This window comes from Ceratotherium simum, chromosome 17 (assembly GCF_057802395.1).
Source record: "Ceratotherium simum simum isolate JZ-2026a chromosome 17, ASM5780239v1, whole genome shotgun sequence".
Lineage (NCBI taxonomy): Eukaryota > Metazoa > Chordata > Mammalia > Perissodactyla > Rhinocerotidae > Ceratotherium > Ceratotherium simum.
In genome coordinates this window covers 24,760,832-24,779,061 of record NC_141916.1, presented here as the reverse complement: position 1 = coordinate 24,779,061, position 18,230 = coordinate 24,760,832, and the positions used below count along the sequence as shown (strand labels likewise).

At 35.9% G+C, this 18,230-nt stretch overlaps 1 protein-coding gene across 2 annotated transcripts in view; it reads right to left on the bottom strand.

Annotated features, from left to right (window-relative positions):
• Positions 1-18,230, bottom strand: part of ADAMTS20 (ADAM metallopeptidase with thrombospondin type 1 motif 20) — a 180,449-nt gene that overhangs the window by 121,983 nt on the left and 40,236 nt on the right. For both annotated transcript variants that reach the window (XM_087442544.1, XM_004428909.3), the window contains exon 4: positions 5,618-5,877. In XM_087442544.1, the coding sequence (XP_087298670.1) occupies positions 5,618-5,877 (260 nt within the window). The remainder of the gene's footprint in view (positions 1-5,617; positions 5,878-18,230) is intronic.

Sequence of the window (18,230 nt, the reverse complement as noted above, 5' to 3'; positions counted from 1 at the left end):
ATTAATTTAAAAAAAGGTCATCCTGCTCATTTAACTGTATGCACCTATTGTTTTATGTATTGACCATGTGCTTATATACTCAATATATACACCTTTTACTATATTTGGATGTTTAAAGGTGCTATTATTGAATAACTCTATTCAATCAAGCTGAATTGTGAAGCAGGCAAATGAGTGACCACAAGGCCCATTTGTCACTGAGAGGCTTTTCTAACTGCCATGTACAACATGCTTCTCTCATCCCCAAACTACCACCCCATATGAGGTTGCCATGATGGTAGGGTACCATGTTTGTTACTTCTTCATAAATAATACATACATAAATTTATTGAATGTTTGTGTGCCAGATGTGTTCTAAGATTAAATTAATTCATTTAATTCCAGCAAATCCTATGAGATAGGAACTATTGTGTCCATTTTCCAGATAAGAAAACTATGGTATGGAGAAGTTAAGTAACACACTGAAGATTAGGCAACTGGTAAGCCTCAGAACACAATTTCTATCTTAGGCAGCCTGGCTTTAGCTTGGATTACTTTATCTGATCTTAGGGAATGTCAGCATTCTACCCTAAGTCCTTCCTAATTAGTTCTTGGTACAAAGAGTTTTTTCAGAACTCAGATATGGTTCATGTCCTAGCCCCTGATACTATCCGGCAGTGGCCACGTAACTATGGGCTCAGAGAAGTCCCATGCAGTCAGGAGACCTGGGTTTTAGTTCTACCTCTATTACTAGTTACAAGAAAGTTGTTCAGCTCTGGAAATGGATTTATCTACTTTTTGTCTCAATACCTGCAACCACGTTGAGGCACTGAGCACCCTCAGGCACAATGCCTTAGTGTATTTGATTAAAATTTACCAGATGCTGTTGGGGGAGGGGTGTAGGGGATATCTGTTTTAAAGAACAAAATCATTCCACAGTTTCAGGAATGTTGAGTAAAAAAGAGTTAAATAGGTATCCTCACAGAGTCTTGAACAGGCTAACATATATACACAAATATATTCTATGAAAGAGGTATTATATGTAACACTTCATGTAGCTACTTGGCCACAGCCTTCTTTTTCCTTCCCATGGAGCATGTCACAGGGCTGGGACCCCATTTCATAGACTGTACCTTAGGAAATGCCAGACCAGATTTCTAAGGCATCTTCCTGTTGTATAAAGCTATGTAATATTATATTACTGTAATCACTAGATTTTAGAGGTTATGTATTAGAATTTGTATTGATTTAATTAAAATGTATTTAATCTTTTATTCTTTAAGTGTCTGCTTCCCTGGCATATCGAGTTCATATTTCTTTACAGGTCTCATAAGATAGTAAAGATTACTTCATGAATATTTAATGAATGTAAAAAACATGGTATGAATTATATTGTTTAAATATTTTAAGAAAATTCTAGGCAATATATTTCATGCAAAGTATGAAACAAATTATCACCATTATCTGAACAACCATTTTGAAATAATTTCTATATAGAGTTTCAGAAAATGTTCATATATGTCATGTGTACAGGCTGCCTTCATTTTATTTTAGGCATTTTTTAATTGAGATAATTGACATAATACATTGTACTAGTTTTAGGTGTACAACATAATGATTAGACATATGTATATATTGTGAAATGATTACCACAATAAGTTAACAGCCATCATCACAGTCATGAATTTTTCTTGTGATGAGAACTTTTCAGATCTACTCTCTAAGCAACTTTTAAATATACAACACAGTATTGTTAACTATAGTCACTATGCTGTATATTACACCCCCAGAACTTATAACTGGAAGTTTGTACCTTTTGACCCACCTTCATCTTCAAAGTCATCTATATAAAACTGATTTTAAGAAAGTGATTTTGTTTACAAAGATCACTACTCTCATCAGAAAGATCTTTTTAAGTTAGAAAATGATGACATTGCACTTATGCACAAAGTAAATATGTGCAAAGAATTAAGAATAAGCAGAGCACTGAGTTGAAGAAAAGAAAAGGTAACATAAATGGTTATACCTAAAGTATGAAGTATATCATTAGTTTTTATTTTAATGTGGATGAAAATTTCCCCTACATTGAATAATATCAGTAAAAGCAACTCAAAGAGTTGAAAGCAATGAAATTAAGTCAATGTAATGCAAGTAAGGGTTTTTAGCTGATAAATGCCTTTAATAATAGGAACTATGTTTTAATAAATAGAGCTAATTCCTGATGATCACATGGTCCTCCTTAAACTCACATTATTAAATCTGTAACAAGGTGAATATTATGAAGTCAAACCTATGCAAACACATGGAGTATGGAGGTCTCTGATATATAATAAATATTTCCAAGGTTTATTAAACAATAAGTCACTGAATATCAAAATAAACTTGTCAAAGAAAGTAATTGCTCTAGTTTACACATACTCTGGTAGTCTAATAATGCATATGTAAATGCCATTTTAGCCTGACACTACCACCCAAATTCTCTAAGGATAAAAGCTTTGGGATAGCAAATAACTGAACATCTGATCACTTAACACACTTATTTCATTAGACACACTATACACAATTGTGTTCTTCCCAACTAATTTTAATGTTAATTCCAGAAACCCTTTGAATAAGAGATCACTAAGCTATTTTTACATGATACATCATTCTAGAAACTGAATTAAATCACCCACATTATTTCTATATCATTGCACTCAGACATTTTGTTAAATTGTTGAAAGCAAAGAAAAAGTCTGAGAAGACAGCATAATTGTTTACTTGGTGCAGGATGGGTAAGAGTAGATAATCCTCTCTAAATTGTGTATATAATCCATTTGCTCAATGTTGAAAGCATTCGGCTATTTCTCCCATTATATCTGAGGCCAAAAGACAAAACTTTTTTTCATCACTGTGAACTTTTCTTTAAATAGCTCACAAAGATATTCCAAGTCACATTTTCTTGTTTTTTCTTAATTACTAAGACCAAGAACATTACCAATATCTTGAGTGTGTGTTTGAATAAATGCAGTTAATGCCTTCTTAAAAATTAAGACAAAATATGCAAAACCTGAATGGCTCCTTCCTCAACTGGAAACATCTGGGGCACTTATGTGGCGACAGCATCCCTCTTATCTCTTTAGAGCAATTTTGGAAATGGACTTCACAAGTGGAAACAAAATAAGTAGGACTAGGTTTGACAATCTCTACGTCGTGTGACCAATTATCCCAGTTTGCCCAGGACTAAGGGGTTTCCAGGAATGTGAGACTTTCAATACTAAAATCGGGAAAGTCCCAGGCAAAACAAGGCGAGTCTGTTAGTCTTTCTCTGAGTTTCCTTTCACATTGTTTATATCCACAAATACAGCTGTGATCACCGTTCTTCACTAATAAAACTATATACAGAACCATAAAGTCTACTGACTTTCCTGTATCCTTATCTGAACATTCTTTCAATGAAAAAGAAAAGAATGATGAAAGCACCAAAGCCAGGTAATTTAGAAGTCATCTGAAATTTGACCTCTGAGGAGTAAAGAAAGCATATATAAAACCCAAACCACTCAAAAGAGAGACCTACCCTCCTAAATTTTTCCTCCTACCCATCTATATTTGGAATGCTCCCCTCTTCCTCAACCATGCTGCAGTCTATCTTCCTGTGAAAGAAAGTTTAACACAAATCAGCTGACTGTCTCTACAGACATATCTTCAATCGAAATGGGCTCTCCTTCATAGTGGGACTAAACACCTAGGATGTGATATGTGCACGCATTGGTCTGTTGCTTCAAGCAATCTCAGAAGCAGACTTCCTTTCCATGAAGTCAAAAGGTCTGCTTTGCACTTGAGGAACTCTGGCTTTAAAACTCCCATGGACAACTTCAGTTACCTCAAGGGATGTCACAATAGCTTCCAAACAGCGATTATATTGATTTCTATGTAAAATATAGATAACAAAACTTTTCTGAGGATGGCATTATCACTAAAACTGCATATAGCCATTCAAAAATTACTCTTGAAAAATTACTTTTATGTTCCTTTACTCCTAGTCAGTATTTGCAAAGCACTGACATTAGCGTCATCTGCCATTTAATATGCTTCAAAATCTGTTGTATTTATAAAATCTAATATATTCCTTCAGTATCTCCACTCTCCCTCCACCAATTTAAATTTCCTCTAACCATTTAAATTGCAAAATCTATCCCACAGTGTTCCATATAATTGATACCATTTCCTACATTATCAACTGACATCCTCCATGTCAATGTTCTCATTAGAATCCCTGCATAATGAGCATGCCACACCCACGTGCAGATAATTATACATCTAGATAATTACTTCAGATTCAGAAGTAAGAAGATGTTATCAGGATAAATTTATACGTAGAGCCCTGTTGTCATTTTAAAAATTCACTTCAAGTAAACAAGTGTCTATATGATACGAATTTCAGAAAATCATTTTGGATCATCTATTTTTTGTCTACTACAATGTCATGCATTCTGAAAAAAGTATTATTCACCTATTCATTCATTCTTTCTTTCTTTCATTAACTACTGAGTGTCTGCTTTGTACCAGATACTGTTTAGGCAACACAGACCATGTATTCTTAGCACTTATACGAATTTAAGATAAAATGTTCTATGTAAGGAAAATAACAGGGTCTTAAGATCTTCAAGTCACAAGGAACGTGGGATTTCTAGCTAAGGGAAATTTACAGTGGCCTATACATGTGTCCTGGCCAAATCTTTTCAACCAAGCGGGCCTGAATTCCCTATATGTGAATAGAGGTACTTCCAGCCATGAGATATGTTCTAATACCCCAAATTTGTATAAATAGGTGACCATATAATTCACCAACTAAACCAGGGTACTCCTGAGCACAAAAGAGGGTGCTTTTAGCAATTACTCTAAAACAGCAGCCTTAAATCCAAGAATGTCCCAGACAGTAGATGTATGTATGCGTATACGTATGTATGTGTATATATGTGTATGCATATATGTATTTGTATATATGTGTGTATATATAAGATACAGAGTGCTACCACTAACCCAGAATTGGTGCTCTTCATTAGCACCAGAATTCTGCTCTACAGATACTGGCACCACCACTGCTCAACAGAGATATTAACATCAGATCAAGGACTCTTATAACTACTGTGCTCTTACATCCCAAATTTGCTAAAGCAGCTCTATTAGTAATAGCCTGTCCTTTTATCCCGATAAATACACTTATAACTTAAAATATCATTTGTCCCAATTTCTGATTTGGCAAAGGTAGCAGTAGTAAAAATAGCATCCTCTCCCCTCTGTGCAGAAATAGGGTGAAGTTTTAAAATTCAAATTCAAAGGGCAAAAGATCAATGCTACTAGGATCTTCCCTGTCACTAGGGGGCAGAAGCCATTCATGTGATGAAGAATAATTCAAGTATTTTCTATAAGTGGTTTCAGAGATTTTAAAATGTTTTAGAAAGTTGTCAGAGTAACAGGATGGGATACTTGCTATACATCCATATAAGCTAAATTTCAATGAAATATTATTTGCGGCTTAAACCTAGATACAGTTCCCTTTCAAATAGAATTTAGGAAAACATTTTTCAAAATTAAATGTGAAAAAATATTACGTTAACATTTTAGGAAATTTAAAGGACGTGTTAAGTTTACTTACAATCGACATCAGAGTTAGTACATAGTGCTGCAAATTCTGTCCATGATGATGAACCATTTTAGCATCAGCCGTAACCATAACTTCCACGTATCTTGGATATGATAAAAAACGTTTTCTCCTGGAATGTAATTGACTTCTTTCATCTTCCAATGATATATTTTTTGAAGGATATCCTAAAACTATTTTCTTCTCCATATTAAGATCTTCATTCATGTTGCTGTAGTTGTGAAAAGGTAGAGTGGTTTTCTTTATTTGACTATCTAGGGGGATAAAAAGAATATAATGTGGAGCCATTATATTAGATGAGACTAAAACTATTACGCAAAACAGAATAGCTAAAAATATTTAATACTTACACATCTGCTTCCAATGTGAAACAATAAAAGGACAAAAAAATTATTTAAAATAGTGATACAGATTATGAGTGTTACTATTCATAGTAATAAAATGTTAACATTTTCATAGATTGCACTAATAAAACTATCTAAATCTTATATTAACAGTTATGACTATTCAAAAACATTTATTAACTACTGGGTAGAAAATAAACATAAATTGAGTCCCTATGTTTTCCTCAGTAGATAAATTGGGTCCTCAAGCCACCGATGGCATTTAAGCTCATTACAGAGTAATCACATCTTGTATAAAATATAGAACAAAACATACTTTCATTATACAATATGTGGAGAGCCCTAAGAATAAAAGAAAATCAAATCATAACATTGGGCGGGTGTTTGAACTCAGAAAATCAAATGGTAATATAAATTTTATAATACTTGATTATATAAAATACCTGTTTACTTTTATATTTGCTTCTATGTAAGTACAAATTATTGAACATTAGAGATTATTACAGCAACACTTTTAAGTCTTATGCATTTATAGAAGAGATTTCTAAATTCTTGATTATTCGTGCTAACAGAAAATAATCACAGGCAGCAGGGGTGCTTGTCCTAGTCCCTTCTCCCATTTGTTTCTCTACTTTCACCTTCCTTATTTTCCCTTGCCAATTTTTCTGACAATTGTTCACTGAAAGTATTTTGAAAAGGAAAGTGGACCAAAAGAATCAGATAAGAAGAAATAAGAGGTCCCGGATAGTTCATAAACCAAATAACCCATACCAAAACAACCAAGACTTAGTTGTACTACAAGGATTAAACATAAATATAAAACTATATTTTACTATAAAAATAATTCATTTCCTTTTAAATAAGCAGCAATCTTATGGTTGTAAGAAAGAAATTGAAGTCCTTAAACATTGTTTCCACAGATGACCTTTTTCTAATTCCTAAAATCATCCTGTCTTAATATCACTATGCTCTTAGCTTTTAACATTTATCTCAGTGGGCTATTCTGGAAATTTGGCAAACTGAGTGTACAGTCCTAAAACTTTGTGCTACCATCTTTCTCCCGGGGTTACTCAACCACTAAAATACCCATGACTAATTATTGGTCCCTGAAGAAGATCTCAGATATCTTATGTATACAAATCTCCGAGTTATCAGGAAGAAGGTAAATATTCATGTTTTGATTTATTTGTTCATCAATTTCATTTATTCAAAATAAATATTTATTGAGTACCTACTCTATGTCAGGAAACATTTAGAAATTGAAGAGCAAATAGTAGCTCATAAAGCTTACACTCTAGTGGGAAAAGAAAATAATAAACATATTTAACAATAAATTTCAGGTAGCTTTAAGTGCTTCAATAACCATTCAACCAAGAGACAAAAAGTGGCTCTATCTATCCAAATGGCTGAAATTTAAAGACGGATAATACCAAGTTTTGGGAAAACTATCTGGCAATTTCTAAGCTAGACATGTATCTGCTCCACAAGCCTGTAATTCTATTCACAGATACATACCTAACAAAAGAAAAACATACATCCACAAAAAGACTTGTATAAGAATGTTCACAGTAAGACCAGCATACAGACCAATGGAATAGAACAGAGAGCCCAGAAATAAACACTCACGTATATGGTCAAATGATCTTGAACAAGGAAGCCAAGAGCACTCAATGGTGCAAGATCAGTCTCTTCAACAAACGGTATTGGAAAAGCTGGATATCCACAAGCAAAAGAATAAAATTGGACCCTTATCTTACATCATATATAAAAATTAACTCAAAATGAAGACCTAAAAGTAAGACCGAAAACTCTGAAACTCCCAAAAGAAAATATCGAGGGAAAAGTACATGACACTGGATTTGGCAATGATTTCTTGGATATGACACCAAAGCACAGGCAACAAAAGAAAATAGACCAAGAGACTATGTCAAATTTTAAAACTGTGCAAAGGACACAGTCAACAGAGGTAACAGGCAACCTGTTGAATGGGAGAAAATATTTGCAAATCATATATCTGATAAGGGGTTAATATCTAGAACATATATATTTTTTTTTTCTGAAGAAAAGGGGAGTTAGAATGCCCTTCCTGCATCTGCTGTTTTTTAAGTGCCTTTAGCACAAAATAATCCCTATGCCAAAGTGGTATATTTTAGGGAGGCACATTCTGCCACTCATCACACACGAAAACGTTTTTTTCAAGGATTAAATAAAATAATCCATGTAAAGCTATTAGATTAGTGCTCAGTAAATGGTAATTACTTTTGTTGTTACTAATAATAATAAAAACAAATAATTACTGGCTGTTGATGACAGACACATGCCCTTGAAATTAACTTTTAAAAAAACAGTGACGTGTTGAATGCTGTGTTGTTTAGGAAAACAAAAATGGTTGGCTGGTTCACTGATAGGTTTATAATTTGAAGTTAAGATGTCTCTTCACAGGGATGTGCTGTGATGCTCACATTCTTAACGGTGAGGCAAGAGCTGTGTGTGATTCTGTTGTTTGGCAGTCACAGCGCATTTGGTTACACAAGCCTGCATCAAGCAGAAAGCAGAGTTTTTCATTTTCATTATTTGGGGGAGTGATATACAAGTGTTTAACAGTTCTTACAGCAGGCTCAGGGGTGTACTATCATTCTATTTTAAAAATACTTGTCAGATAAATCTCATGAGACACGTAGTTTCAGGATGATAGTGATATAACAGCAGCTGCACTAAATTTTTTTACTCAAGACAAATGGCTTTCCAAAGCTATTTAGGCCATGTGTTCCTACTCTGCCTTATAAATTTTGATGTGCCAGGTACTAGAATATTGGTTTAGTTGGTCCCTTGGGAAGCCTGAAGTTAAAGCACTGACTAGGCTCTTTTGGGCTGAGAGCCCTCCCCAGCTATTCAGCTGGCAGGAAAGTCTTCATTATTCGTTAGGGAAACTAGTGGCAGCAGAATCTGGCCTCGAGATATTACTAGCATGGTCATAGGCGCTGTCTACTCACAAGAACTGTTGGTAAGCCATTCTGGAAGCAAAGGAATGTGCTTGAATCTGTAAGTGTTTAGAATTTTTTAAATGGTATCTTTGTCAATACTTATCACATAAAGCCCATGAGATTTTCTGTATCTTTGATAGGATAAATCATTCTGTGATATGCTCCTCGAATTCAGAGTGGAATGTACTGTAATCTGATTTGAAAATGTCACAGGAAATTACTTGAATGTATTAGTATCAATGAATATCAATTTAATAGACATATGCTGTGTACTTTACTGAACCAGTGCTGCAGGAATGTGATGGACTGCAATGCTTATGGCCATAGTAAGTGCCGTAAGCTCAGATGTCCCATGAAAAAAGCATCAAAAATACAATGATAGCTGGAAGTCAAGACAGATACGAGGGCAGACTCTGAATTCATCTCCTCCTGTGGACACAGCCAATTAACAACTACTCGTGGAAAAATTACCCCTGAAAGAGAACAGAAAACTGGATAAGAGGAACTCCGGCAACAAAGGACAATCCTAATTGAGGTAGAAGAGGCAGAAACTCTCTTCTGGAGAGAAAAAAACGCCGCCTTCACAAGCCACAATGCCTCACGGCCGCCCAGGAGCAGCCCACAGGTACGCAGCATCCCTGGAGGAGCGGGGCCCTGAGCCGGGGAGCGCGCCCACTGTGGGCATTTTGTGGACCCAGCACAATCCAGACGAGTGGCATAATATCTGACTTTGCCTGCTACTAAAACATTGGGGAGTACCACCAGAAAAGCTGGTTCACAAAGAAATTAAAACCAGCTCTTAAAGGGCCCAAGCGCAAACTCACCTGTTTCAGAAAGCAACCTAAAATCACCAGAAAGAAAGGTGCACAGTGCTTTGGTGAAAAGAGACTCACCTGATAGGCTCTGAGTGCATTGCAGTGAGAAGTGAGACCTCTCCAGGGACTGGGACATTCGCGGCCACCATTGTTGTGGCCTGGTGTGGGTGTGCTGATACAGACGCCATCGGAGTTCACCCTGGGGCCTGCTAGCCCAGGGTCTGCCCCATCCGCTAGAGCACCGATTTAATCCAGCTCAGCCAGGGCAGGGAGCCCACCCTAGAGACTGGCCCCACCCAACAACAAGCCGTCAGGCAACTTGTGGGCCTGCATTGATGGGTGGCTGGATTCTCTGCAGCCTGGCAACTGAGCCCACTTCAGTGGGGCAGGGCATGCACAAGGAGCAGTGGACAGTGTGGGGCAGTGGTGGAGTGTGTGTGGGTCTCACCATGGAGAGACTGGAGTCCAATACAGGAGGTCGGGGCAGGCATGCGGGGCAGGACTGTGTTGACTGTGTGTGTGGACCTGTGGGCAGCAGGGCTTGCCAGCTGCAGAAATGGTGCTTCTCAAAGACCCACATAGGGGGTTTGCCCCACTTTCCAAAGCCTGAAACAATTGGGTGCTCCGGTGCCTGAAGCCAGCCCCACCCAGCTGCAATCCTCAGAGAGCAGACAAGAGACCTAAAGGCTGGAGGCTTATAGCATTTGTAAGCCCCTGACCCCAACAACCTGCCATGCTGGGGGCCTACTCACTTAAAAGAAATACTGCAACACAAATGTGGTATTAAAACTTGCAGCCAACTGTGCTGGGGCTCCCCACACCTGATAAAGAGACTGAAGGGCCCACAACAACTACAAGCAGCTGAGCATTACAACAGCTGGCCAGGAGCATAACTCAGCCTCCCTGGGTGGCTACAGGGAGAGTAAATAAGCCACAACAGAAGGACACACGTAGCCCACAAAGGGGTCACCCCCGGAAAATTGAGAACTGAGGGAAGCACAGGGCAGGCCTCCTAAGGCGTCACTTATATAAGATCACCTATCCAAGAGAAGGAGACAAGCACAAGGAAAGAGGCAAAATGAGGAGGCAAAGGAATACATTCCAAGTAAGGGGACAGGACAAAACCCGAGAAAAGGAACTAAGTGAAACAGAAATGAGCAACCTATCTGACAGAGGGTTCAAACAAAGAGTGTTAAGGATGCTCACTGATCTGGGGAGAAGAATAGATGAACTCAGTGGGAATGTCAACAAGGAAATGGAAGATATAAAAAAGAACCAATAAGAAATGAAGAATATAATACTGGAAAAAAAATTCACTAGAGGGACTCAAAAGCAGAGTAGAGGACACAGAAGAGTGGATTTGAGAGCTGGATGAAAGACTAGAAGACATTACCTAAGCTGAACAGGTAAAAGAGAAAAGAATTAAAAAGAGTGAGGACAGTCTAAGGGACCTCTAGGACAACATCAAGCACACTCACATCGTGTTATAGGTGTCCCGGAAGGGGAAGAGCAAGACAAAGAGGCAGAGAATCTATTTCAAGAAACAATAGACGAAAACTTCCCTAACTTAAGGAAGGAAACAGACATCCAGGTATAGGAAGCACAGAGAGCACCAAACAAGATAAACCCTAGAGGCCCACACCAAGACACATCATAATCAAAATGTCCAGAATTAAAGATAAAGAGAGAATCCTAAAATCCACAAGAGAAAGACAAGTTACATACAAAGGAAACCCCATAAGGCTATCAGCTGACTTCTCAGCAGAAACCTTACAGGCTAGAAGGGAGTGGTACGATATATTTAAAGTGCTAAAAGGAAAAACTTACAGCCAAGAATACTATACCCAGCAAGATTATCATTCAAAATGGAAGGAGAGATCAAAAATTTCCCAGACAAGCAAAAATTAAAGAACTTTGTCACCAAGAAACCAGTGCTACAAGAAATGTTAAAGGGACAGATTTAAGGGGAAAAGAGAAGACCACAAATAGGAAAAATTATCTAGTTCCATGATAAGAGGGTAATGGATACAAATGCACAAAAAAGAGGTTAGATATGATATCAAAAACATAAAATGAGGGAGGAGGGGAGTTAAAGAGTAGAGCTTTCAGACAGAGTTCAAAGTAAAGAGACCATCAATCCTGTATAGAAGGAGAAAGGAACAGAGAAGGAATACTAAAACACTGAGAAAAAAAAAAGCTAAAAAATGGCAGTAAGTACATACTTATCAATAGCTAATTTAAACGTCAATGGACTAAATGCTCCAATTAAAAGGCATAGGGTGGCTGATTGGATAAAACAACAAGACCCATATATATGCTGCATATAAGAGACACACTTCGGACCTAAAGACACTCACAAACTGAAAGTGAAGGGATGGAAAAAGATACTCCACGCAAATGGCAATGAAAAGAAAGCTGGGGTAGCAGTACTCATATCAGACAATATAGACTTTAAAAAAAAAAGTGTAAAAAGAAACAAAGAAGGGCATTACATAATGATCAAGGGAACAATCCAACAAAAGGATATAACACTTGTAAATATCTATGCATGCAACGTAGGTGCACCTAAATATATAAAGTGATTATTAACAGATGTAAAAAGAGAAATAGACAGTAACAGAATAATAGTAGGAGAATTTAACACTCCACTTACACCAACGGATAGATCATCCAACACAAGATTAACAAGGAAACATTGGCCTTAAATGACACACTAGAACAGATGGATCGAGTAGATATATACAGATCATTCCATCCAAAAACCAATGAATACACGTTCTTTTCAAATGCACATGGAATATTCTCCAGGATTGATCACATATTACGCCACAAAACAAGTCTCCATAAATTTAAGAGGATTGAAATAATACCAAGTATCTTTTCTGACCGCAACGGTATGAAACTAGAAATCAACTGTAGGAACAAAATAAGAAAAGCCACAAATACGTGGAGATTAAAGAAAATGCTACCGAACAACGACTGGGTCAACGAAGAAATCAAAGGAGAAATCAAAAAATACCTGGAGACAAATGAAAATGAAAATACCACATGCCAGAATTTATGGGATACAGCAAAAGCGGTTCTAAAAGGGAAGTTTATGGCAATACAGGCCTATCTCAACAAACAAGAAAAATCTCAAATAAGCAATCTAACAATGTACCTAAAGGAACTGGAAAAAGAAGAACAAACAAAGCCCCAAATCAGTAGAAGAAGGGAAATAATAAAAATCAGAGCAGAAATAAATGAAATAGAGACTAAAAAAAATAGAAAAAATTAATAAAACCAAGAGCTGGTTCTTTGAAAAAATAAAGAAAATTGATAAAGCTTAGCTAGACTCATCAAGAAAAAAAGAGAGAAGGCACAAATAAGTAAAATCAGAAATGAAAGAGGAGAAATTACAACAGACACCTCAGAAATACAAAAGATTATAACAGAATACTATGAAAAACTATATGCCAACAAATTTGACAATCTGGAAGAAATGGATAAATTCTTAGAATCATACAACCTTCCAAAACTGGAGCAAGAAGAAATAGAGAATTTGAATAGACCAATCACCAGTAAGGAGATCAAAACAGTAATCACAAACCTCCCCCAAAATAAAAGTCCAGGACCAGATGGCTTCCCTGGTGAATTCTACCAAACATTCAAAGAAGACTTAATACCTATTCTTCTCAAACTCTTCCAAAACATTGAGGAGGGGTGAAGCTCCCTAACTCATTCTACGAAGCCAACATTACCCTGATACCAAAACCAGACAAGGACAACACAAAAAAAGAAAATTACAGGCCAATATCACTGATGAACATCGATGCAAAAATCCGCAACAAAATACTAGCAAATCGCATACAACAATACATTGAAAAGATTATACACCATGATCAAGTGGGATTTATTCCAGGTATGCAGGGATGGTTCAACATTCGCAAATCAATCAACGTAATATACCACTTTAATAAAATGAAGAATAAAAATCACATGATCATCTCAATAGATGCAGAGAAAGCATTTGACAAGATACAGCATCCATTTATGATAAAAACTCTGAATAAAATGGGTATAGAAGGGAAGTACCTCAACATAATAAAGGCCGTATATGACAAACCGACAGCTAATATCATCCTCAATGGTGAAAAAGTGAAAGCTATCCCTCTAAGAACAGGAACCAGACAACGATGCCCATTCTCACCACTCCTATTTAACATAGTACTGGAAGTCCTAGCCAGAGCAATCAGGCAAGAGAAAGAAATAAAAGGGATCCAAATTGGAAAGGAAGAAGTGAAACTGTCACTATTTGCAGATGACATGATTTTATATATAGAAAACCCTAAAGAATCCACCAGAAAACTTTTAGAAGTAATAAACAAATACAATAAAGTTGCAGGATACAAAATCAACATACAAAATTCAGTTGCATTTCTATACACTAACAACGAAGTAGCAGAAAGAGAAATTAAGAATACCATCCCATTTACAATTGCAACAAAAAGAATAAAATACCTAGGAATAAACTTAACCAAAGAGGTCAAAGATCTGTACACCGAAAACTATAAAACATTTCTGAAAGAAATTGAAGAAGACACAAAGAAATGGAAAGATATTCCGTGCTCTTGGATTGGAAGAATTAACATAGTTAAGATGTCCATACTTCCTAAAGCAATCTATAGATTCAATGCAATCCCTATCAAAGTTCCAACAACATTTTTCACAGAAATAGAACAAAGAATCCTAAAATTTATATGGAACAACAAAAGATCCCGAATAGCTAAAGGAATCCTGAAAAAAAAGAACAAAGCTGGAGGTATCACACTCCCTGATTTCAAAATATACTACAAAGCTATAGTCACCAAAACAGCACGGTACTGGCACAAAAACAGACACACAGATCAATGAAACAGAATCGAAAGCCAAGAAATAAACCCACACATCTATGGACAGCTAATCTTTGACAAAGGAGCCAAGAACATACAATGGACAAAAGACAGTCTCTTCAACAAATGGTGTTGGGAAAACTGGATAGCCACATGCAAAAAAATGAAAGTAGACCCTTACCGTACACCATACACAAAAATTAACTCAAATTGATTAAAGACTTGAATGTAAGACCTGAAACTATGAAACTTCTAGAAGAAAACATAGGCAGTACACTCTTCGACATCGGTCTTAGCAACATCTTTTCAAGCACCGTGTCTGACCGGGCAAGAGAAACAATAGAAAAAATAAACAAATGGGACTACATCAAACTAAAAAGCTTCTGCACAGCAAAGGAAACCATCAACAAAACGAAAAGACAACCTAACAATTGGGAGAAGATATTTGCAAACCATACATCTGATAAGGGCTTAATCTCCAAAATATATAAAGAACTCATGCATCTCAACAATAAAAAAACTACCAACCCAATTAAAAAATGGGCAAAAGGCCTGAACAGACATTTCTCCAAAGAAGATATACAGATGGCCAACAGACACATGAAAAGATGTTCAACATCATTAACTATCAGAGAAATGCAAATTAAAACTACAATGAGATATCACCTCATGCCCGTCAGAATGGCTATAATTAACAAGACAAGAAACAACATGTGTTGGAGAGGATGTTAAGTGAAGGGAACTCTCATACACTGCTGGTGGGAGTGCAAACTGGTGCAGCCACTACAGAAAACAGTATGGAGATTCCACAAAAAATTAAGGATAGAACTACCATATGATCCAGCTATTCCACTGCTGGGTATTTATCCAAATAACACGAAAACACTAATTTGAAAAGATACATGCACCCCTATGTTCATTGCAGCATTATTCACAATAGCCAAGACTTGGAAACAACCCAAGTGCCCACCAATGGATGAATGGGTAAAGAAGATGTGGCATATATACACAACGGAATACTACTCAGCCATAAAAAAAAGATGAAATCTTGCCATTTGAGACAACATGGATGGACCTTGAGGGCATTATGCTAAGCGAAATAAGTCAGGCAGAGAAAGTAAAAGCCAAGTATGATTTCACTCATATGTGGAAGATAAACAAAAATAACAACAACAAACACATAGACACAGAGAATAATTGGTGGTTAACAGGGGGAGAAGGGGGAAAGGGGAGGGCGAAAAGGGTAAAAAGGCATATGTGTACAGTGATGGATGGCAATTAGACTCTGGGGTGGTAAACACAATATAGTCTTCACAGAAATTGAAATATGATGTATGCTTGAAATTTATATAATGTTATAAACCAATGTTACCTTAATAAAAAAAAACTACAATGAAATATCACTTCACACTCATTAGGATGGCTACTATTAAAAAAAAGAAACAGAAAATATTAAGTGTTGGCAAGGATGTGGAGAAATTGGAACCCTCGCAAATTGCTTGTGGGATTATAAAATGGTGCAACTGCTATGGAAAACAATATAAAGGTTTCTCAAAATATTATAAATAGAACTACCATATGATCCAGCAATTACACTTCTGAGTATATATTCAAAAAAATCAGAAGCAGAATCTTGAAGAGATATTTGCACACCCATGTTCATTGCAGCATTATTCACAACAGCCAAAAGGCAAAAGCAACTCAAATGTCCATCAATGGATAAATGGATAAGATAGTCAAATTCATAGAAACAAAGTTGAATGGTTGGTTACCAAAGCCTCTCAATCTCACTGTCGGAGAAATCTCCCAAAGTCTGTCCAGTTGGGTGCTAAGAAATCAGATATCTCACTGGCTAACAATAGTAAGTAAAACAGGAACACAACCCACTTAAGAAAGCAGTGTGGCTTAAAGGAGTCAGACTGACAGTAAGCTAGAATAGATGGCTCTGTGCAGGCTAAAATAGCAAATAGGAACTTAAAACTGGAATAAAAACGTCGAAAGAGATAATATAGCACAGGAAAAAAAGTCTCTAGAACAAAAGAATACAAAATTCCAAATTTAAAGATTCAATTCTGGAGGAATTCATAAACAAATAAGAGAAGGAAAAAATAGCCAATATCAAGATCTTATAGACATTAATAAGAATATATTATAAGCAACTTGATGCAAACATTTAGAAGAAATATTTTCTAGAGCATTTCTGGAAACAACTTACAAAATTGACCCATAAGAAACTAGAAAGCCTAAATAACCATATAACTTTTTAAAAAATTGAATCCTAATCAATTCGTCCACAAAAAATCCAATGTCAATCTCAAAGGGCTTCACCAAGAAATATCACTAAACATTTAAAGAAGAAAGAGCACTATTCTTTCAAATATTCCTCTTAGGATTGAGAAAAAGGAAATAATTCCAAACTTGTTTCATGAAGTTTTTAGAAGATGCTATAACAGAATATTTTCATGATCTTGGTTAAAAGAAAATGATTCCTAAGGACATAAACAACACTAAGCATCAAGACTATTCATTTGACCAGATTAAGACTTCAAATTTGTGTTCACCAAAAAACACCATTGTGGGAGCAGAAGAAGTATCTGCAATATGTATAAGCAACAAAAGGTTTACATACAGATTATATAGTTAATCATTACAAATCAATAAGAAAAAAAGAACACAAACTTAAGACTTGAATACCTCGCAAAAGACAAAATCCAAAGGCAATAAATGGATGAAATGGTGCTAAAAAATGATAATCAGGGAAATGCACATTAAAACACAAGGAAACATGATTATATACCCACCCAAATGGCTTAAAATGAAAAATACTAAAAATAACAAGGCCCAGTAATATAGGGCACCTGAACCTCTCATATACTGCTGGTGACAGTGAAAATTAGCATAGTCACTTTGGAAAATTTCAGCAGAGAGGAGGGACCTGGGATAGGTTATACAGGTTAGTGCAAAACGGATAGGGTTATTGTTTACTTTTAAATATCAACAAATACGTGTGCTTATATAACTGTTAAAAATAAGTACATTACCAAAGAAGAACAAAGATACCCAGGAGAACTTATAATTTTAAAGAGACGGGATGATTTTCAAAAAGAAAATCGGCATAAGTAAGAAAATGGAGAAAAAAGAATCATCATCAGAATGTCAATATAAAATTCAAATAACACCTAACACATATTGCTTACTATATGCTAAGTACATGTCTGGTAAATTTACTTGTATTAACTCATTTAATAGTACCATATGAGATAGGCAGTAAATGGGATAATTGTTAATCCCATTTTACAGATGGGAAATCAACAACATACAGAGATTAACGAGCTCAGACACACAGTTGATCACTGACAAAGTTGAAAGTGAAAACAAATGAAAGGAACAAAGTTAAATAGATTATCATAATAAATGTCAATGGTTTAAATTTGCATATCAAAAAACAAAAGTTTTATAGAATTAGGTTAATAAAATCCAGCTATATGTTAAATAAATAGCACATCTGAGATTCAAATCCTGGGGATCTGGCTCCCTAGTCAGTGGATTTAACCACTAAAATGACAATAAAGCTTAAAGGAAAAAAGAAAGAG